At 43.4% G+C, this 23,007-nt stretch overlaps 1 protein-coding gene across 4 annotated transcripts in view; it reads left to right on the forward strand.

The window, feature by feature from the left end:
* Positions 1-7,796: 7,796 nt before the first annotated feature.
* EML6 (EMAP like 6) overlaps positions 7,797-23,007 on the forward strand; it is a 127,994-nt gene continuing 112,783 nt past the window's right edge. For all 4 annotated transcript variants that reach the window (XM_084514059.1, XM_084514058.1, XM_084514060.1 and 1 more), the window contains exon 1: positions 7,797-8,452. In XM_084514059.1, the coding sequence (XP_084370185.1) occupies positions 8,256-8,452 (197 nt within the window). In that variant the 5' untranslated portion in view covers positions 7,797-8,255. The remainder of the gene's footprint in view (positions 8,453-23,007) is intronic.

A 23,007-nucleotide genomic window follows, 5' to 3' on the forward strand; every position in this document is an offset into this window, starting at 1 on the left:
TGGAGCACAGGAAGTTCCGCACCACTACGCGAAAGAACTTCTTCACGGTGAGGGTGACGCAGCACAGGGACAGGCTGCCCAGGGAGGCTGTGGAGTCTCCTTCTCTGGAGATATTCAAGGCCCGTCTGGACGCCCACCTGGGCAGCCTGCTATAAGGAACCTGCTTTGGCAGGGCGGTTGGACCCGATGATCTCTGGAGGTCCCTTCCAACCCCTACAATTCTGGGAAACGAGCCCCACAACACCTAGCTTTCTCTATCTTCTGTTTAACCTATTGGAGTAACAGCTCCATTAATACAATGTTTCCACAGGCTTCTCACACTTGGATTACCCCTAACAATTGAAAACAGGAAGATGCAGTCTTTCTATACCTGGCTTGCATCGATAAGAACCCCTGCTTTTGAAGACGACATCGAACGGCGAGTTGCGTAGCGGGGCCTTGGTCCTTCCACAGTCCACAGACTCAAAAGTTTGCAGAGCGGAAGCTTTGCAGAGCTGCACGAACACTGAAGATCCAGTTCTGCAAGAAGCTGATGCCAGAGCTACGTGGCACCGGGCAGTTTGGGTGAGGAAGAAAGAGACTGGCATTCTCACGGTGCATGGTTTAACCGAGTTTAGTCCTGTGGGCTGTGTCAACAGAACTGGCTTTGGTTTGTACCCTTGCAGGACACTGAGGACCCAGTTTCAGGTCTGTGGGCAGCACGGCTAAGCGGGCAGTGTACTCTGTGTCACCGGGGACAGAGGAGGGATCGACTGATGGGCAATGTCAGTGTGCCCTGCACAATGCTGCCGCCACCTTGCTGGAGCAGTTGGCGTGCTCCTAGCGCCAAAACGTGCCTCTTGGAGGGCCGGGGGCAAGGCGAGGCAGAGCTCCAAGACGAGGTGGTGTCAGGAAAGCCTCATGGCTCCTGCCAGGCACTGCGCCAGGCCTCAGCCCTGGGAGGCCAGCCCCGCCCTGCGGCCTCCTGGCGCCCATCGGCTGCCACAGCTCCATGCTGCCTAGCAACAAGCGCCAGCGGCCTCGCTACTGGCTGCGCCCAGAGGCGCCAAGGCAGGCGGCCAATGGGGCGGCGCCTGGCCGTGATGGAGCAGAGATGTCACAGGGCAGGGTGGCTGACATGGTGCTGGGTGTGCTGGGGCTGCGGCACTCCGGCGATGGTGGCGCACAGGCGAGGCGCGGCCTTTGCGCTGCTCGTGGCCCCTGAGGAGTGCTGCTGTGTGCAGCTCTCGGTGTTGTCTTCACTGGGTGACCCTGCAGGAGGGTGTCGTCGTGCACCTTTCGGTGTTCTTATTGCGGCAGCCCTGAGGAGATCTGCACCATCCAGCCTTTGGGGTTCTTCGCCATGTTTTCCCTGAGGAGTGCTTCATCAATCAGCTTTTTGTATTTTCTTCACTGTGGCGCTTGAGGAGTAATTCTTCGTGGAGCTTTTTGGGGTTTCTTCACCTTGTGGTCCCTGAGGAGTTCTTCATCGTTCAGCTGTTCGGGATCTCTTCACCACGTTTCCTCTAAGGAGAGCTTCATCATCCAGCTTTTGGTGTTTCTCCACTGCAGCCTCTGAGGAGTGTCTTCTTGAGCAGCTTTTGCTATTTTCTTCACTACATCGCTGAGGAGCTCTTCATCGTGCAGCTTTTGGGGGTTTTCCCCACACCACGTTTCCCCACAGGAGTGCTTTTTGCATTTTCTTCACATCAATCAGCTTTTTGCATTTTCTTCACTGTGGCGCTTGAGGAGTAATTCTTCGTGGAGCTTTTTGGGGTTTCTTCACCTTGTGGTCCCTGAGGAGTTCTTCATCGCGCAGCTTTTGGGCTTCTCTTCACTTTGCGACTCCGGAGGAATGCGTCATCGTGCAGCTTGTGGTGTTTTCTTCACTACGGCCCTGAGGAGTTCATCGTGCAGCTTGTGGTTTTTTGTTCTACTCGGCCTTGAGGAGCTCTGCACCATCCAGCCTTTGGGGTTCTTCGCCGTGTTTTCCCTGAGGAGAGCTTCATCATGCCCATTTTGGTGTTGTTTTCCCCTTCCAGCCCCTGAGGAGTGCTTCATCTTCTAACATTTGGTGCTTTTTTTTTTTCATTCTAGGTCCTGAGGAGTGCTTCTGCGTGCAGCTTTTGGCGTATTCTTCATTGCGGCCCACGAGGAGTTCTTCATCGTTCAGCTTTTCGGGATCTCTTCACCACGTTTCCACTTTAGGAAAGCTTCATCGTCCAGCTTTTGGTGTTTCTCCACTGTAGCCTCTGAGGAGTGCCTTCTTGAGCAGTTTTTGGTGTGTTCTTCGCTACGGCCCTGAGGAGCTCTTCATCATGCAGCTTTTCTGGTTCTCTTCACTTTGGCCCTTGAGGATTGCTTTGTCGAGCAGCATTTGGTGTTTTCTTCACTGCGGCCCTGAGGAGTTCTGCACCATCCAGCCTTTGGGGTTCTTCTCCGCGTTTTCCCTGAGGAGTTCTTCATCATGACAATGTTGGTGTTGTTTTCACCTTGCAGCCCCTGAGAAGTGCTTCGTCTTCTAACATCCGGTGTTTTTTTTTCTCATTCTAGGCCCTGAGGAGTGCTTCTGCATGCAGCTTCTGGCGTATTCTTCATTGCGGCCCACGAGGAGTTCTTCATCGTTCAGCTGTTCGGGATCTCTTCACCATGTTTCCACTTTAGGAGAGCTTCATCATCCAGCTTTTGGTGTTTCTCCACTGCAGCCTCTGAGGAGTGCCTTCTTGAGCAGCTTTTGCTATTTTCTTCACTACATCGCTGAGGATCTCTTCATTGTGCAGCTTTTGGGGGTTTTCCCCACACCACGTTTCCCCACAGGAGAGCTTCATCAATCAGCTTTTTGCATTTTCTTCACTGTGGCGCTTGAGGAGTAATTCTTCATGGAGCTTTTTGGGGTTTCTTCACCTTGTGGTCCCTGAGGAGTTCTTCATCGCGCAGCTTTTGGGCTTCTCTTCACTTTGCGACTCCGGAGGAATGCGTCATCATGCAGCTTGTGGTGTTTTCTTCACTACGGCCCCGAGGAGTTCATCGTACAGCTTGTGGTGTTTTCTTCTACTCGGCCACATTTTGGTGTTGTCTTCACTACGGCCCTTAGGAGCTCTGCACCATCCAGCCTTTGGGGTTCTTCGCCATGTTTTCCCTGAGGAGAGCTTCATCATGCCCATTTTGGTGTTGTTTTCCCCTTCCAGCCCCTGAGAAGTGCTTCATCTTCTAACATTTGGTGCTTTTTTTTTTCATTCTAGGTCCTGAGGAGTGCTTCTGCGTGCAGCTTCTGGCGTATTCTTCATTGCGGCCCATGAGGAGTTCTTCATCGTTCAGCTTTTTGTGATCTCTTCACCACGTTTCCACTTTAGGAGAGCTTTATCGTCCAGCTTTTGGTGTTTCTCCACTGCAGCCTCTGAGGAGTGCCTTCTTGAGCAGTTTTTGGTGTGTTCTTCATTACATCGCAGAGGAGCTCTTCATCGTGCAGCTTTTTGGGATTTTCCCACACCACGTTTCCCCTGAGGAGGGCTTCACTATTCAGCTCGTCGTGTTTTCTTCACTGTGGCACTTGAGGAGAAATTCTTCATGGAGGTTTCTGGAGTTTCTTCTGCGTGTGGCCCCTGAAGTGTGCTTCTGCGTGCGGCTTTTGGTGTGTTCTTTGCTACGGCCCTGAGGAGTTCTTCATCGTGCAGCTTTTCTGGTTCTCTTCACTTTGGCCCTTGAGGATTGCTTTGTCGAGCAGCATTTGGTGTTTTCTTCACTGCGGCCCTGAGGAGTTCTGCACCATCCAGCCTTTGGGGTTCTTCTCCGCGTTTTCCCTGAGGAGTTCTTCATCATGACAATGTTGGTGTTGTTTTCACCTTCCAGCCCTTGAGAAGTGCTTCGTCTTCTAACATTTGGTGTTTTTGTTCTCTCATTCCAGGCCCTGAGAAGTTTTTCATCGTGCAGCTTTGGGTGCTTTCTTCACTACGGCCCTTGAGGAGTTCTTCATCGTGCAGCTTTTGGTGTTTTCTACAGTGAGGCGCTTTTTGGCATCTCCCATGTCTGCAGCCAGACCGACAGCTCCGTGCCTGACGTATGAAGAAGCACATTCTTCTGTTTGTTTTCAATCTGCCAACCGATCATTTCCTGTAGAGCTGTCTTTTTTGTACTGGGAGGTGCCATGTTCTGTCATGCTGCTATAAATCTCTTTCAAACCATTTCCGAGTTCTCTTGCCTCATGTACTGGGTTTACGTGGCAAGGTTTTGGTAGCGGGGGGGCCATCAGGGTGGGTTCTGCGAGAAGAATCCAGAAACTGCGCCATGGTAGAGAAGGGCCCGCTGCTGGCCACAGCCAGCCCAAGAAGCGCTGTTGTTTGCGCGCCTCTGAGAGGCCAGATTTAAGAAAGGTTAAAAAGATAAATAAAAAATTGCTGCAGAAGAGCAGCTGGGAGAGAGGGAGGAATGAGAAACAGCCTTGCAGACGCCAAGGTCAGTGAAGAGGGAGGGGGAGAGGTGCTCCAGGCGCCGGAGCCTGCAGCCTGTGCTGAGGACCACGGTGAAGCAGGCTGTCCCCCTGCAGCCCATGGTGTACCACGGTGGAGCAGGGTTCCACGCTGCAGCCCGCGGATGAGACCCCGGTGGAGCAGGGGCAGAGAGCGACTGAGAAGGAGCGGCGGAGACAAAGCGCTACAGACTGACCGCAGCCCCCATTGCCCCGCTCCCCTGAGCCGCTCGGGGGGAGGAGGTGGGAGAGGGTGCACCGGGGGGGAAAAATCTTACTGTCTCCCTACTCTGAGTCTGCTTTGCCCATCACGATACCTGCTGAGTGATCGCCCCGTCCTTATCTCAGCCCTTGAGCCCTTGGCATCGGATTTTCTCTCCCTTTCCCTTTCAGGAGGGGGAGTGAGAGAGCGGCCGGGCTGGAACTCGGCTGCCCACCCAAGGAAAAGCACCACACAGTAACACCTAAACTAAAGTCCCTTTGCTGCAACAGAAGTCCTTTCTTCCTTGTCCCACATCTATGGCCTAGGGAGAAGTTTGCTCGCTTTTTATTTGCAGCATCCTTCTCCACAGCTCGGTTCTGCCTGCTCTTGACATTAAAGCCTTAGTCCAGTAATCCAATGGTTAATCCTTCCTTAGAGACCATGTTTCCTAAAAGTCTGATCCTAAGAAGGGTCGTTCTTAGCATCGCTTCCTGGGTTCCTTGGGTGCTTTCTGCTTGGTGTGTGTGTTCCTTGAAATACAATCCTCAGAAACGGACACAATCTCAGTGGAAAATTTCACAGTAGACCCCGCGCTCTGGATAGAGCAGTCTTCCGTCAGCCGCTCCCTCTCACCTTCTTCAATCTGCTGATGGGAGCACGAGGTGGAGGGTGTCGAAGGCTTTCTGAAGGCGACACGTGGGGGTCTTCCCTGAGCGAGGTGTCCCGCTGTCAGAGAAGGAAACGGCTCTGTTGTTTGTTTCTCACCATCGGCACTTTGTTGCAGTTTCAGCTGTGATTGCCTAACTACACATAACCTATTGGATTATTTCTTTGAGTGTTTTTGCAGGAGTGGACATTTAACTCATTAGTTCAAATAGTGAGATCATGTTCATGCCATTCACTTACTTTTCAGCCGAATGCAACTTTTCATAGCATTTGCTAGCGTTGCAAGGGCCCTGCCATGACCGCTCTCCTCTTAAGGCACCCCCAGTGCTAAGGAGATGGGGAAAGACTTTGGGAGTGCATTTTGTGTCTTCCCAGTGGGATGCCGATGCGCTAAACTTCTCTATCACGGAGCATGATATGAATCTCCAAACCAAGCAACAACAACACAACAAAATCCAAAGGCTCTTGCTACTGTCTCCCATGATATCCTGCTAACAAAGCTGACAAAGCCTGGGACAGAAGAGCGGACAGTAAGGTGGGTTGAGAACTGGCTGACTGGCCGAGCTCGGAGGGTGGTGATCGGCGGCGCAGAGTCCGGTTGGAGACCTGTGACAAGCTCAGGGGTCGGTGCTGGGTCCCGTCTTGTTTGACAGCTTCATCAACGACTCTGATGAGGGAACAGTGTCCACCCTCAGCAAGTATATGATACATATACGCTGTATCATACGCTGATGATACAAAGCTGGGAGAAGTGGCCGGCACACCAGAAGGCTGTGCTGCCATTCAGCGAGACCTGGACATGGAGCACAGGAAGTTCCGCACCACTATGCGAAAGAACTTCTTCACGGTGAGGGTGACGCAGCACAGGGACAGGCTGCCCAGGGAGGCTGTGGAGTCTCCTTCTCTGGAGATATTCAAGGCCCGTCTGGACGCCCACCTGGGCAGCCTGCTATAAGGAACCTGCTTTGGCAGGGGGGTTGGACCCGATGATCTCTGGAGGTCCCTTCCAACCCCTACAGTTCTGTGATTGGATGGAAGGGTGGAAATATTCCAAAGACTTGGCTGAACTTGTATTATGCATCATATGGTAACAGTTGCTGATGGAAATACTTAAGAGAGAACTTGGGGTAGGATTATGAAAGAAATGCAACGCTGCACCATCTGCAACACACAGTGCGTTAAGCGCAAAAACGCCGCGCGCCGCCCCTGACGCGTGTGGCCTCGAAGGCGGGAAGCGCCGCCGGGCCGCGCGCACCACCCCGCCTCGCGCCGCGGCCGTTGCACCGCCGCCTCCGCTCCCGCCGCAATACGATCACCACGGCAACCGACCGGCGCTGGTGCGGCCGCGGGGCATCCTGGGAGTTGTAGTTCCTCTCCGCCCGCTGCCCCCTGGCCGCGCGGTGAGCAAGGGTCCCGCCGGAACTCGCATCCCCACGAGGCGCCGCGAGGGCCGGGGCGGGGACGCGGCGCTGGCAACGAAAGGCGGGCGGGAGGGCAGTGCCCAGCCCTCAGCGGGGGCCGCGGTTCCCTCAGCAGGCTGTTGCTGAGGTTTTCCTCTCAGGTTCCCGTGGAGGGTGGAGGAGCTGAGGGCGGGGAGCGTTGCCGGCGCTGTGAGGGTGTGAGAGCCGCTATCGACACGCTGGTCTCCGCTCGGGGCAGGCAGCGAACGTGAGGCGGTGCTGTGTGGGGAAAGGCACGCGGGTCAGCCTCGTAGCGGGGAGTTTATCCCTGGCTTCCATCTGGCGCTGCGCTGTGGTGCCTGGCTGAATGAGCCGTGGGGTTTTCGCCTCGGATTCAGCATTCGCCTTCCTGTGATTGTGGCCGAGTTTCTGGAGGGCTGGGTTTGGTCTCTCGTTGAGTGATACTACAAAGCGATGGATGGCTCACCACAACGTGCAGCAACCATGCTCGCCTGGTGATGACAACACAAATCCTGCTCTAGATGAAACAGAAAAGCAAGGAAGTGTGTCCCTGGGAAATACTGCTCCAGTGGACAGCAGTAAACCAAGAAATGCATGCAGCATCACCTCCTCCTGCCCCCCTAAAATAGGGCAAATTGGAGTGGTTTGTGACTGAAAAATTACAACATGAAGTTGTCTGAATTATGCAGTCACTGTAGAGTCCAAAAAGAGCAAGTTTTGGAGTCTGGGGAATAAGGATAGATAGGGTAATATCATATCATATTTATTCTGGATGTTGTATGTAAATCCTCTTTCCATAGTACATTATATGAGGACTGAGAGCATTGGATCCTGCTGGAAAGGCTTAGGAGACCCTAACCCCTCAGTGCTGCCACAGCACACATCCAAGCAGTGTCCCCCCCCAGTCAAAGTAGTCCCCCTGCATTTTAAATACACATGCATTCTGCGGTTTGAAAACACGGTGTTTTTTTTTTTTTTTTTTTTTTTTTTTTTTTCTTTCCCGTTTTTTTTTTCCCCCTCTCTTTCAGTTTTGATCCAAAGATAGAAATCTTAGCAAGAAGAACACCCGGGAAGCTTTTTGCAGGAAGACGAGAAGGTGCAATACGAGAGCTGCAGCAGGGAGCCTTTGGCAGGTGGCGGTGACGCACAGAAGTTACTTTGCCTTCGGAAAGCAAAAAGCCCTGTCTGCTGTTTATGTAGGTGTATTTTTGTTATCTCCCTTCTTCCGCAAGAAGTTGCCGGGGCCGCGCAGCAGCGGGGAGCGGCGGCGGCTCGCCCTGGGCGGCAGCAGATTATGGTGGCAGCGCAGCAGGAGGAGCGGCGGCGGCGGTAGCAGCAGCCCCGATCCGCGAATGCGTTTTGCATTTACGGTCGTCGCTGGCAAGTGCCACCTGAAGATTCAGCAGCTGGGCAAGGACCGCTATCGTTTTAAAGGGGAAAACCCCGACGGGGAAGGAGTTAACGGGAGGAGGGGGCAGCGCCAGGTTTTGTGCGTGCTTGTGGGGAGAGGGGATTGGTTATCATGGCGGATCGGACAGCTCCTAGATGCCAGCTCCGTCTGGAGTGGGTTTACGGGTACAGGGGTCACCAATGCCGCAACAACCTGTACTACACGGCGGGCAAAGAGGTAGTCTACTTCGTGGCTGGAGTCGGCGTGGTTTATAACACCAGAGAGCACAGCCAGAAATTCTTCCTAGGGCACAACGACGATATTATCAGGTAAGGGGGTTGACTTTTCTTGTGGTGGGGCGGGGTGGGGTTTAAAAGGAAGGGAGGAGAATGTAGGGCTGGCAGAATACCCCCCTCCTCGTTTCTCACAGCTCCGCTTGTACCTGTCGTTTTAAAGCAGCTCAGATTTGTTATCAGCTGTCTGGGTAAAAGCTGGGTATCTAGATTTGATTATTATTAGCACAGCTTCAAAACGTTGCTATAATAACACAGAAGGTAAGTTTTTCTGTTGCACTGCACCAAAGGCAAAATAGATTATTTCTATATAGAAATGCAGTGGGAAGATCTTAGTGCAACAGTGCTGCAAAATTGTGGATCCAGCAGCTAATCTCCCCAGCGCTGGGAACCTGTATCACCGATTCTGATGTCTTAGATAAGGAAGGTGTAGTTCTCTTTACACCCAGCACAAGAGTGCCATAAACCTGGCCATAAACATACCGTTCTGAAAATTTCCCTGAAAAATCAAGTAGAGCTGTTGGTACTCCAATCAAAATAATTCCGAGTGTGCTGGTGCAAGATGGCTACAAAAGCACAGGTCTTGCTACTGATCTTGCTAATTTCTTGTCTTTCTTTCAATTTCTGCTTAAAAAGTGAATTTAATTGATGTTACCATACTACAGAAATACTAATTTTATTGCACCACACAAAGTAACACAACAAAAATGTGGTTCCAGAGCTCAAGATAGCCTTTTAAATAATGTTATAGAAATTAAGTCAGTAAATAGAAAATTAATGTTGTCTCCACTCCTGCTCTATTCCTGACAAAAACCTGAAACTAGAATATCCTCATAAAGGGAGTTGCATGGTAATGACACTCCTCTGAGCACAGCTAGCTGCTGCCCTCCCTATTCACCTGAATTCAGAATGAATGAAGCATTTGCTTGATCAAAATAGTCCCAGGTGGCTCATGATGCGGTAGTACTGTGGAAATATATGCTGAAGTCAGAGTTCTGACACTGGGTAACAAAATCACATAATTGTCATACAATCATTCTGGAGTCTTGTTTACAGAAAACCATCCACTTTTCCCAGTGAGAGCTTGGCTGCCGTGTCTCCTAGTAGCGTTTTTCTCCTCCCTTTTATAATCTGAGTTAAAGCAGTGCCATTTCAAGAAAATTCTGTGCATGTGGTTACAAGTTTATTGTGGTTTCCAAGGTGTTACCACTTCCAGAAGGTTATTCAAACAGACTATTATGTGTTCAGATAATTAAGAGAGGAATGACTATTTCAGATGCATCCATGGTATCATGAAATGCAAGTTTTCTTTACTGCAGGGACATAATTTTTGATACTCTAGGGGATATGAAGTGTAATCCATATAGAGAGCAGTATGTGTAAGCTAGTGTTTGAATTCTCAATAAATACTAGAAAGATAACTTGTCAAGACACAGCTGCGTGTATCCCCTATTTTTTTTATACTTGATAACACTTCCCTGCCAAACCCAACTGTGTTGGACAACTTCTGTGCCTTGTCTTTTAAAACATCTCATATTAGGATACCACTTTTCGGCAGTGTCACATTTAGAGCTTAAAATGGGAATAGGAAGATTGTGAGTGCCTTGTATTTGTACTTTGATACTAACTGTGTTTGGTCTACTTTTTTTTTTTTTTTTTTTTTTTTAAGAAAACTAGCAATCACCTGTTCAAATTAGCAGGTGTTTTGGGGATTCATTGTCTGTTCAGTTAGCGTTTAACTAATGCTTTTGAATGAAGAGTTTTCTTTCATCTTGACCTGGACCAGAGAATTCTCTAGGATGACCATAGTTTCTGTAGAGGATGAAATGTTTTGTCCCAGAAAGCATAAACAGGGCCCAAGATGTCAGTTGATTTCCATTTTTAGTGGCCAAGAAAAGTTGCTGTCATAAGGGTTTTAAGGAAGGAAAAAGTTGTTGTTTAAGTGTCTCCGAAATGTTGCTAGAATATTCTGTTGTCGGCATCTGTTAATGTTTGCCTCTTCTGCCTTTGATGTGCTTTGTAGACCTTATTGTGGAATATCCCATCACTGTCAGTACTTTAAAGTCAGTGGTTCCTTGTATTGAGTATTGCTGATATATGTAATAAATGCAGGAATTTAAATGATTGCACTTCAGGCTTCACAGCATCAAATAGAGTTGAATGAGATGAATATAATTTTCCTGCTTTTCTGCTTTTGTTGTAATCTTATTTCCCTGAGGCTACCTTCTCAGGTAGACTACCTTCTCAGGTAGTGCACGTATTTGCAGTCCAACAGACTACTTCCTAAGGAGGTTTGAAACATACTTAAGAAAAAAAAAAAAGAAGAAGAGGAAAAAAAAAAAAAAAAAAAAGGAAGAAAAAAGTAGAACTTGCAGACTTTGGAAAAGATTGCAGAATCATTAAGACTGTAAATCCTTTAAGTGTGCAGAACCCCTTCCAGTGGTTGCCATTAGCTCGTCCCATGCTGAAAGCTTTCAGCAAATACTAGTTTGTGGAAATAAATGATGAAGCCGTTATTCAGAGTGTTGAGAACATGTGCATTACCTTAAAAAGTTTACTACAACCATGAAAGCAGATACCTTCCCTTGGTGAAAAGGTCACATGTAAAGGCATATGCTCACTGTTTTCACAATTTTAATAGTCTCATCTCTTGCTTTGTATCAAGGTAATGCAGTTGGATGTAATTTAATTTTGTCTATAATAGACCAGGCTATTGGATTAATGGAGAAATGATTTATATATGAAAAGTTTCCTTTGTATAAGGGACTTAATGCACTGCACTTGGCTAGTAAGGTATGTAAGGATGGTAGTAAGGATGTTCAGGGTGTGATCAAGGGTATGAACAAGTGAGTTCTGAAGTTCATTTCTTGTGTGAGGCAACTGCAAGGTGCTGTACTTCCGAGCTCATCCTCCTTTAAACTTCCTAATGAGATACAGTTCTGGACTGCAGAGTTTAACTTTGAAGTGAGTTCTGCTTTGTGGAGGGGTTGGACTGGCTGCCCTCCAGAGCTCCCCTTCAAGCCTAAAGCATTTTATGATTCTTTTGTTACTTCCCATCATATAATGTTATTCTTCTTGCACATTAATTAAGTATTTCTGAATAGCTAATGCTATTGTTTATCAAGTACTGTCATTATAAAACAGGATGAGAGCATGTGGTTGAAATGGGTAGAATTGGTTCTGGTCTCTGACTACTAATGAGTTTTATCTGGACCCTAAAAATGCATGCCAGTTATGAAGTTTGCAGCTTTGATGGTCAAGCATGACCTAGCAGCCTGGGGGTGTGAAGGTTGGAATATTCCTGTTTTCTCTAAGCTGAGAGCCCTGTGTTTTACTCTAATGCCTATACTACAGACCACAAAGCAATCCTGAAGTTGCTTGCATGGTAGCTCTGTTTGTTCTTGAAACGTGATCTAGCTGAAGCATCGTAGCTGATGTGTAATAGCTATGTCCAAGTCTAGCTATTGCAACATTTTCATGTAGAAAGGGTAGTACAGATTGTCATTATGCACATAACTTATTTTTCATTGAATTTGGTCATTTGTGTTTTACAGGATTAGGTTTTGGAAGTTGGAGACTTTTCCTTCCTGAGTAACTTAGAAGTGGGCTTTACAGCAGGCCATTGTAATGGCTGTAAGTTAACATCTCAGCAAGAATGTTGCATCCGTGTAGTGTTACTGCCTTCAATGAAATTCATGTAGGATTTATGTTTAGTATTACTGCTTGCAAGACTGGATCATAAGTTTTGACTGTAATTGAACTCTTGCAAAAAGAACAGGTTTTCTTACTCTTATTGTGCGTTACTTTTATAACAGCAAGCAATTAGATGTTTCCTTGTTTTCATTGCCAATAATGTCTGCAATATTGAACAGTTTTCCTGGATATGCAAAAACTCACTGAGAGAACACCTTTTACATTGTACTGAAGACTTCATCTACAATTAGTAGGTTTCTCATTGTTTCTACCTTACATTCTGAACGAGATTGTGAGTTGTTAAGAACAACTTAATAATGATACGACGCTTATGTTTAACTTGACAGATACCTTCATGTATATGATATGTTGTGGTATTATGCAGTGTGGTATATGGATGTGGTATTATGCACGTTATATCACATTATGTGATTTTTTTAAAAAATCACATTTCACTTTCTAACTGGCTTAAAACAAGTCACCTGTAAGGTAGGGAGGGATCTGCACAAGAGACTGCTCCCTTTCTCAGGCACCTCTGTGGTGTTTGCTGCCTGGGCGTGTTACCTGGAAAGCCAGCCTATTATCTGTGGATACCAAAGCATGTTGTTTATGTAAGGCTGCTTACGATGTAATAGCGATGTAGGATTTATCAGAATATTGCTGTAAGTATGCTGGTGTACGTGTTCTACTGTGCTGACAGATTGAGATTAAAAATGCGGATGTGCCAATAGTTATGAGATTTACTTTGCTGTGAGAATGACTGGGGGCCTGGTTTGTTCTTTAGAGTGCTCTTTTCAAGAAGCTGGATTCTTATTAGAACGTGACTGTTTTCTTGTCTTTCTGTAGTTGGGGGGAAAAAAGAAATATGATTGCTTGAGGCAATGTCATATGTTGTTGACAGAGGAGGGCAGACCCAGGAAACTACAGGCCTGTCAGTTTGACCTCAGTGCCAGGAAAGCTCATGGAGCAGATCCTCCTGAGAGTCATCATGCAGCACTTGAAGGGGAAGCAGGCGATCAGGCCCAGTCAGCATGGCTTTATGAAAGGCAGGTCATGCCTGACGAACCTGATCTCCTTCTATGACAGAGTGACGCGCTGGGTGGATGAGGGAAAGGCTGTGGATGTGGTCTACCTTGACTTCAGCAAGGCTTTTGACACCGTCTCCCACAGCATTCTCCTCAAGAAACTGGCTGCTCTTGGCTTGGACTGGCGCACGCTTCGTTGGGTTAGAAACTGGCTGGATAGCCGGGCCCAAAGAGTCGTGGTGAATGGAGCCAAGTCCAGTTGGAGGCCAGTCACTAGTGGCGTCCCCCAGGGCTCGGTGCTGGGGCCGGTCCTCTTTAATATCTTCATCGATGATCTGGACGAGGGCATCGAGTGCACCCTCAGTAAGTTCGCAGATGACACCAAGTTAGGTGCGTGTGTCGATCTGCTTGAGGGTAGGAAAGCTCTGCAGGAGGATCTGGATAGGCTGGACCGATGGGCTGAGGTCAACTGCATGAAGTTTAACAAGGCCAAGTGCCGGGTCCTGCACCTGGGGCGCAATAACCCCAAGCAGAGCTACAGGCTGGGAGAGGAATGGTTGGAAAGCTGCCAGGCAGAGAAGGACCTGGGAGTGATGGTGGACAGTCGGCTGAATATGAGCCAGCAGTGTGCTCAGGTGGCCAAGAAGGCCAACGGCATCCTGGCTTGTATTAGGAACAGCGTGACCAGCAGGGCTAGGGAGGTGATCGTCCCCCTGTACTCAGCTCTGGTGAGGCCGCACCTCGAGTACTGTGTTCAGTTTTGGGCCCCTCGCTACAAGAAGGACATCGAGGTGCTTGAGCGGGTGCAGAGAAGGGCGACGAAGCTGGTGAGGGGCCTGGAGAACAAGTCCTACGAGGAGCGGCTGAGGGAGCTGGGCTTGTTCAGCCTGGAGAAGAGGAGGCTCAGGGGTGACCTTATTGCTCTTTACAGATACCTTAAAGGAGGCTGTAGAGAGGTGGGGGTTGGCCTGTTCTCCCACGTGCCTGGTGACAGGACGAGGGGGAATGGGCTTAAGTTGAGCCAGGGGAGTTTTAGGTTAGATGTTAGGAAGAACTTCTTTACAGAAAGGGTTGTGAGGCATTGGAACAGGCTGCCCAGGGAAGTGGTGGAGTCACCATCCCTGGAAGTCTTCAAAAGACGCTTAGATGTAGAGCTTAGGGATATGGTTTAGTGGAGGGCTGTTAGCGTTAGGTTGGAGGTTGGACTCGATGACCTTGAGGTCTCTTCCAACCTAGAAAATTCTGTGATTCTGTGATTCTGTGATTCTGTGACAATAGTAAACGTAATTTTGGAATAAATAAATTGATGGCAGAGGTTCGCAAATGAAACCCCCAAAGTGAAAATACCAAAAATGTACTTGAATAGTTTTATTCAAATTTATGTATTATAATATTTATGCTTATAGAGGGTGCTTATTTGAGTGGATATAAATAATTAAAATTTACGTAGAATTGCCACCTTCTTGATGGCAAGTTACAGCATTTGTTTCCTATAAAATGATACTCAAGTTAATGTTTTTATTTCTTGTAATTGTATGGAAAATTGTACTGTCTGTAGCTTGTGTTTAACCTGGACTTTAGTCACAGAAGGACAGGCTGAAACTGTCCTTCTTCAGGACACCTGAAACTTAGCAACCAAAAAATTAGGAAAGTAGCAATGAAGCCAAACGAGACTTTTAACAACAGAATTTCCAGATGTGTTTCCTATGCAGGTGCTATACAGGTACCAAAGCAAAGCCATTACAACTTGAAAAGCAGGATTGTGGGACAGCTAGGGTGAAGCAGAGTCTGAGATCTGAGTATACCAAAGTGATTTGGGAAGTGTTTTGAGACTGTAGGTTGTTAAAGGATTTTCTTATTATGGAAATCCTTACCCCAGAAATGCCCAAAATAAACTAATTTTATCAGCTTATGGCTTATTCTACATTCAGTTTCAAAAAAACAGAGGAAAATGCCTGTTCTTTCAGGACATTCTGGTGGCTGCTCTTCTATTTGCTCTGTTTGACTGCTATGGTATGTTAGGATTATAAGCTTTTACTGAGGTGTGAGTTGGCATAGATATTTCTCGTAAATATCCATATTAATGCATCAGATGTGGAATATATAGTTACAACATCTTATCAAATATAATTTTAAAAGCATTAGTTAAAAAGATAAAAAGTTTAGCAGACATTTATACATGTACAATATGTCTGTGAGAATGGTTGTCTCTTAACCACTTTATTTAAACAGACTAATCATTATACATCCCAGTGAGACATCAGATATAGTAGTAGGAATATTAGAAAGATTCACTGCTTGCCCAGTCACAGTTTGTGTGTTTGTTTGAACAAGTGAAAAGGTGGTTGTTATTAAAAATTGCAAGTAGAGTTTTGAGCATTTACATCATTAGTTAGATTTAACTCGTTATCAAAATGGAAAAGAAAAATCTTGTTCAACAAAACAGGAAGCACTTGTATTCTTCTGCAGAAAGTGCTTGGATTGTTATTATATTTCTATCTTTACACAGTTGAAAAATGACAAGCATTTAAGCCTTTATCAGCTAGTGTATTAAGTTTTTTTCATTGGATTTGTGAGAAGAAACTCATCACACAGAACTGTGCATCTTTTTTGAAGATCAAGGTTTGGGTATTCATTAATCTTATATTGGAGTCTTGGAGTTAGAGATCTGTCATTTTACCGTCTTCCCATTGCTTACATTAGTTTATCTTGAAATTTAAATTACTATTTTAATCTAGATGACTAGGAATCTTCAGGTGTGCAATTGCTATTTACCATCAGTCATAGGAAAATGCCTTTTTGTGAGTCATTCTCAATTTATCTTGGTCATTCAAAGGATGGGGATGGGGAACCTTTAGGACAGTTCTGTATTACTGTCTTCTACAATAGGACATCCTGCAAAAAGTGTACAAATTTTAACTTCTACATAAGTTCATAAACACAAACTGTCTCATAGAGGTCAACCTCCAAGAACTATTCTTTCCGTCTTTCTTAACCTGACTAAACAGATTTCAGATTTATATAGGCAGTTTCCAGATACTTACTTTCTTGATTCCAAATCTTGATTATTTTATTTTATTTTTGCCAGGAGGAACTACAACTCTATTAATTTGTTTTTTCATTGTGTTTTAAAAAAATTGTGTATTTCAGCACTTAGTGCAGAGTAACGATGCTTGGGATAACTTGTTTGTAACTGGATATGACAAGAGAGAATCATCTTTGATAAGGGCTACAAATGCCCTTCTTACATCTTCACCATAGGAACTGGCAGCCAAGACTTCGCGGATGCGGAGGTGTAGGTTGCTATAGTCCACGCTTCAGCCTTTTTCTCAAGGACACAATGGTTGCAATTCCTTTGAAAATGGAAGAGGGATTATTATTATTATTATTTTGTTTTAGTTTATGCAGAGAATTGCAGAAGAGCACTCCTCTGCTATAGCGTCTCCTTAAGAGTAGAAGCAGGGTTTTCAGCTTGAGGGAGGTTATTTCTTAAATAAAAGTCTTGGGTGATGAGAAGAAACAGCAGCAATACTTCTGTTAACCTCTGTAGAAGGAACAGTTATTAGGTAGCATAAATATTTCAATGAATTCTCCTCAGTGGCGTTAGTACTAGGCTTAGGTGTAGTATCCACAGGTTTTCTTCAGCTCAAATTGTTTCTGCAGGATGCCTCTTACAGGAACCTTAGTACACAACAAAAATGTAAAATTTGTATTTTGTTTATCCACCTGAAGTCTTTAATTTGGAATAGCAGCTTTTTTTTTTTTTGATACATTTTAACTCCAAGAACATTCGGTTACCTGTAGTTTGTCTACCAAAAGTTGAATTTGAATTTGTCTTTAGAGGTGATATTTGTAACAGCCCTGGAATGAGACCTTTGGAGCTTTATTTCTTTGTTTATAATCTATACTAGATCTGACCTTCAGATCAAATATGGATTGTATGTTTTTCTTGAAAAATGACATGATGAGCCAACCCAGGAGATCTCTAAAGGAAACATACTTCACCCCTGCTGCATCTTCAGTGCCAGTGCCATCACATGGATCTGGGGAAGAACATTACAGTATTTTTGTCTGGAGTTACTGGTGATGTGAGGAAAGGTTTAAATGCATTATGCAAATATACTGGAAATAGAAGTTACTGGTTTAGTTTTCTCACCACCCTACGTTCTGAATGGGATTGTGCAAGTTGTTAAGAACAACTTGTTAATGATGTTGTTCTCAAAACAAAGAGGTATTGCTATTTGTCTGATCTTGTGTAGTGGTGATGCTCTGAGCTGTATGTTTTTGCAGTCTTTTGAGATTTTTCACATAACTGAGAATTCTAGCTGTATGTAATTAAGTTAGCAGTCAGAGATGGACTTAGTGGTGTCAAATTTTGACATTCATATTTCAGAATTATTGCTGAGGTGTTTGGCATTTACTAATGTGATTTAATATAAAATACATCAAGCTCCTTTTAACAGTCTAACAGAATAGTGTACTTTGGTACACTGTATCTTATTGATATAATTTCTGTTGATGTTGAAGTTTCTTCTTTCTTTTGAGACAGATGGGTTGTCTTTATTTGAGAATGGAATACTCTGAAACTAAGATAAAAGAAGTGGAATAGGAAATAAACTACACTCAGAGACAAATAGTAACCTCCTTGTTTTAGTTGCCTAACAATCCTAGTTACAATTTTTTTTTCTGAATTTTTATGAGAAATTTTGATTGTCTTCTTTATTTTCAGCAGACCTGAATGTTGAAGTGGCAGCCCTACAAAGGAACTGCTGACTAGTAATATTGTTGTATTACGTCAAAAGTGGTGGTGTATTTATACAAAGTTGTTTGCCTTGCAGTCCTCAGAAATTGCCTTCCCTATGCAGAGATGAAAAATGCAAATGTCATTTACTCTTATATTGTCTTTGGTAGTAACTCATGTGCAAATATTCATTGCAAAATAAGGGTATTTATAACAGTTTCAGGAACGGTGAACTGAACTCTTGAAGAATTCAGGATACAATGTACCATTTCTTTTCATCTCTCACTCTTTTTTTAAATGTCTTTTTTTTTTTCTTCTCAGAGTGATTAAGTTAACTGTAGTTAAAAAATGCAATAAAACATGCCTTCAGCTAATTACAACTCACAATTCAAGTTATGGAGTTTCATCCTTTCACTATGATTAGTTAGACCATACTTTATTCTACATTAGACTAAAGATGAAAGCACAGTCAGCTTCTGTCTGACCATTCCTTCATTTTTTTTCCAATCCCTGTTTTTTGAAAGTTATTCCTAAAGTATCTAAATGAACATTTTGCTTAGTTCTCCAAATGCTGGAATGTATTGGAACTATATATGTATTGGAACTATTGGAACTATGATTAGGTAAGTTGAGCTTTCTGCCTTCTGTCTTGCAGAATATAAGTAAAGAAAGGTGATTATGTGTGACAAATTACGTGGCCAGTAGGACCAAGTATTTGCCTGTTTTTATGCTGTTTTTGAATATGTACTAGCATGGCTGCATTTAATCAAGATTTTGGTCTATAGCAAAATAGTCTATAGTAGGTCTGCAGCAGATTCCTGGAGGATTCTGAGATGACTTTCTGATCTTTTTAGATAGTGTTTTGTGTTTTTTTTTTTTTTTGTTTTTTTTTTTTTTCTTTTTTAACACCCAATGAAATGCTGCTCAATGAAGCTACTCATTCTTTTAGCAGCTTTAGAACAAGTTTGCAATGTGCAATTGTCATGCTCTTGGTCCAAGGTTGTATGCATTTAATTAGAGATTACTGCTTATGATCTGAATCCACTTCTGCTGGTAGAGGGTTTTTTTTGTGTGTGTTTTGTTTTGTTTTTTTAAAGTATTGACAACAGGAAAGCCTTGTCTATGTGGGCCACAAGTCTAAAAGGATATTATATTGAGTCATTAGGAAAGCTATCACTTGTTGAAAGAGCTATTTGAAAGCTTTTTTTTTTTTTTTTTTTGTTAGGCTGATAAAATTAAATCTGGGAATTAAATATAACCATCTCAGTTAGGCAAAGCTACTTTGGGGATGGTGAGTTCTTTGTTGTGTTCCTTACAAGAGCACTTAAAGTTCAGTTTCTTCTTTCCAGGAGCTAAATAATGTAAATTTTTACTGGGTGGTTCTCTTTGCAGATTAGTGAAGTATCTAGGAGGTAGCCTTACTGTACCTCTGTTTCCCCCATGGTCTGTGCACCTGGCACCTTCACTGGTGGCAGACTGGGACACAACTTCTCTTCAGGCAACTGCGGTTCTTTTCTGTGGTGTGAAAGAACATAATGGTGTGATACAGATGAGGTGCTAACCTAGAATTACTAATTTCAGGCTGATTTTGAAGACACATTCTAGTTTGGGCCTGCACTGGCTACATCGCTTTTAAGTCAGGAAGCAGGTTTTAAAGAATTATATTGGAGCTACATGGTTGCAGGAAACAGCCTTTAACAAAAGATGCTCAAAGTCCATTAAAATCACAGCTAGGAATACTACTTTCTGTAGTTTCATGGTAGTTTAACATAACACCATAGGTCTGGTGTGTAAGTATTGTTCATCAAGTAAAGTAAATAATTTAATAAACATTAAAAAAAAAAAAAAAAAAAAAAAGCAGAACATTATTACAAGAGGTGCACATATTCCTTTAGTGATATTTTCACAACAGGTTTTCCCAGAACGTTCAGGTAATGCTGTTTCAGGGAACCTGCTAGATGCATTTGCTTGAATGTAGAAGCCTAGAAGAAATGAAGTATGCACTGAAGTTTAACATAGACATTGCATTTATAGTGGTTGAAAGGTTGGTTTTCCAAAAGCTTACAGAGCCTTCCTGGATGTTTTTAGAAGATTAAGATTAGTGGACATAGACTCAGGATATAAATATTTTTGCACTTTGAGACTTGAAAATAGTTTTGAGTCTTTAAGATTGTTAAATAATGTTGTTAAAGAAATGTCATTATGCTTATTTTTTTGTTTTATGCATAGCGCTTTATTCTCCTGTTACATTTCCCGTGCTTTATAATTGAATTGGTTTCTATACAACATTCAGAATCTAAAATTTTTGGGGGCCTTCTTTTGGATATGGGACTCTTTTGCATACATAATTTTGGATATAAATTACATCACAGATCTCAAATGAAAATTAGCATTTCCATTTTATTTTCAGTGGAAATTTGACATTTATATTGCACTAAAAGGAATAAAATTAGCTCAGGAGAGCTAATTCTCTTTATTTCCCTTCTGTTAAGTTAAAAGAACAGACTTTTCAGAGTTCTTCACATCTGTGTTAGGTTCATTTTTTTTCCACCCTCTTCAGAGGAGCCTCCTTCACTCTGCCAAAGAGAAGCTTATGGACTGCAAAGCCTGCTACACCAAAGCTGGCCTTCATGAACAGAGCTGGCCTGATGCTAGCTGCAAGAGGGTTTGGCTTTCTTTTTTCTTTTTCTATATACACTTAAAAAAATCCAGTGGTAGCTTAAGAAATGAGTCATGGTGGCACCAGTATAGGCTGAAGATCTTTGGGAGCAAAAGAGGTGGGGGGAGAAAAGCAATCTGTAGGACACTGTTTAAGGATGAACACTTAAGTGATCTTGGATAAATGGAAAATGGGCTAGGAGTACTAAAGAGTAAGAGGATAGACCAGTAATAAAGCCGCTGTCAAGCAGTTAATATTCATTTCATATGCATCAACATGTAAAACTTTACCTCTGAGTAGTCTAAATTGTCCTACTATACCACAAATAAGCACTGATAGCCTACTGTATTCATAAAAAAACAACCACAACAAACAAAACTTCTGATGATCAAGTTGCGATCACAACAAAGTGATTTAGGGCTAAGGCTAACGTTTTGGATGTAATTAATTTCTGATTTTTTTAACCTCCTGACCAGTACACTGATCCCTTTGCTTTTCCTGAATTGATGAATGTTATACAGCTATTGCTTTGCCCTAAAGTTGCTTAATCTGCCCAATTGCAAACTGCTTGCTGGGGCATTGGTAACAATTCAGAAGAGTTACTGCTAGTATTCTAAAAAGCACCTATGTGAATGCTAAGTACTTTGCTTCACACAGGACATTTTGAAGCAAGCTGCTTGTAGGCCATACTAGAGATCTGTGTCAATGTGTTTGCTACATACAGTTTTGGTCTTCCAAACATTAACTTATTTTTTGGTCTTGGTATGAGATTGGTGCTGGCAAGATAGTGACAGGGATGTTTGAGCAGATGTTTGAGAAAGGCAGTAGGTGCAAAATGTTTCAAAGAGTAGTCTTATGCTGGCAATAGACATCTGGAAAAGATGATTTAGCTGTAATTGCCACCTTTAAAATTATATTATTTTGAAATCAGACTAGTCAGAATAACTAGTTTATTTATTAGCAGTAAACTTACTAGTAAATTTATTAGTGGTGGGGGCAGGTGATTATTTTGAATCCAGTAAAAGTTTTGAAAGCTTTTACATTTTTGCTATTAAATGTGTTTTGAGAAACTGATGAAAAAAGGTAGCATAGTGTCATGTACCATGTATAATTACAGTCACTGGATATAGATTAATCCCTATGAAAATTCTCCATAGCCTCTAGTTTAAATTTATCCAGTGACTCAGTAAAGGTGCTTTATTCCTAGTTAAGGTTGATTTCAATAGGTCTCTTGCATACACCTTTCTAAACTCAGGATAGCAATCTTACGTGAGTTTATTACCGTACATGCTACTATTTTTGTTTGAATAAAATTATTAAATCAGAGGTAGAACTGAGACGAGAAAATGTTCAGTCATTCCTGCCATATATCCCTGTAAAGTAAAGACTAAAATTAAAAAAACAGTAATGGGACATGTGCCTGCATGCAGAGAGAGGGAAAAAGTAACTATTGTTTTAAGAAAAACTGAGGTGTGTTAAAGAATTTCTATCTGATGAGCTCCAGATACTGACATTTTAATGAAACTGGCATTTCATTAAATCCCTTATATTCCTGAAGGACCCTAAAGATAGAAAGGAATCTAACCATAATTTTTGATAACTTTTTGCTGTGATGAAAATGTATTGGTCTGGAATTTTACCCTGCCACCTGAAAGAAATGTTAATTACTGGAAGGAGTACAGAGACACTGAATCCTCACAAACATATATATATATTTTTTATTTGAGCAGTGAATTTGTATCATTAGAATATCACTATTTATCACTGGCTTACAGGTTTTGGACTATTTTGATATTCCTATAGCCTACAACAGCAATAGCAAGCAACCTAGCTGTTCTCATTCATTACTGGTTCCATTAATTATATTTTAGCTGAAGATGAACTGCTAATGAAACCACTTCTGATACTAGAACATTTCTCTTATGACTTAATGTGCCAGTCATGAGGCTAAAATGACTTGCGCCCTTTAAAAAAAATAATCATATCTTTTAAAAATAGTCTTTCATAAAATTAATTCCTTTCTGGCAGAACACTAATACCTTTAGCAAAAGCAATTTCATAAATAGTGACTATATTAAAAAAATAGATGTGAACTAGTTTCTTCTTTTGAGATAGAGCTTAGCTAAGAACTTTAATTTGAAGGGGTTGTGTCTTTTTGTTTATTTGTTTTCTTATTTACTTTTTTCAGGGCTTCTATCGGAGTTTCAGATTTATAACTTATTTTTCTCCTTGTAAGGAGCTTGATTTTGGGGTAGGAGAAGGAAATAAAATACAGCATGAAAGAATATTCTCTTCAGTTTTGTTTGTAGAGTGAATGGAGCGTGCATACTACCAGCTATACTACCACAGGTCTAATACTGATTTTTGACTGCTCACCTCCATGGCATCACTGTTGTATTACAAAAAATGAAGGAGGCAATAAAGAGCTTTTACAAGCAGCCAGCAGAATTGTTACAATAGATTCTAAGGAAGG

The sequence above is a fragment of the Aythya ferina genome (genome assembly GCF_964211825.1).
Source record: "Aythya ferina genome assembly, chromosome: 3".
NCBI classification, from domain to species: domain Eukaryota; kingdom Metazoa; phylum Chordata; class Aves; order Anseriformes; family Anatidae; genus Aythya; species Aythya ferina.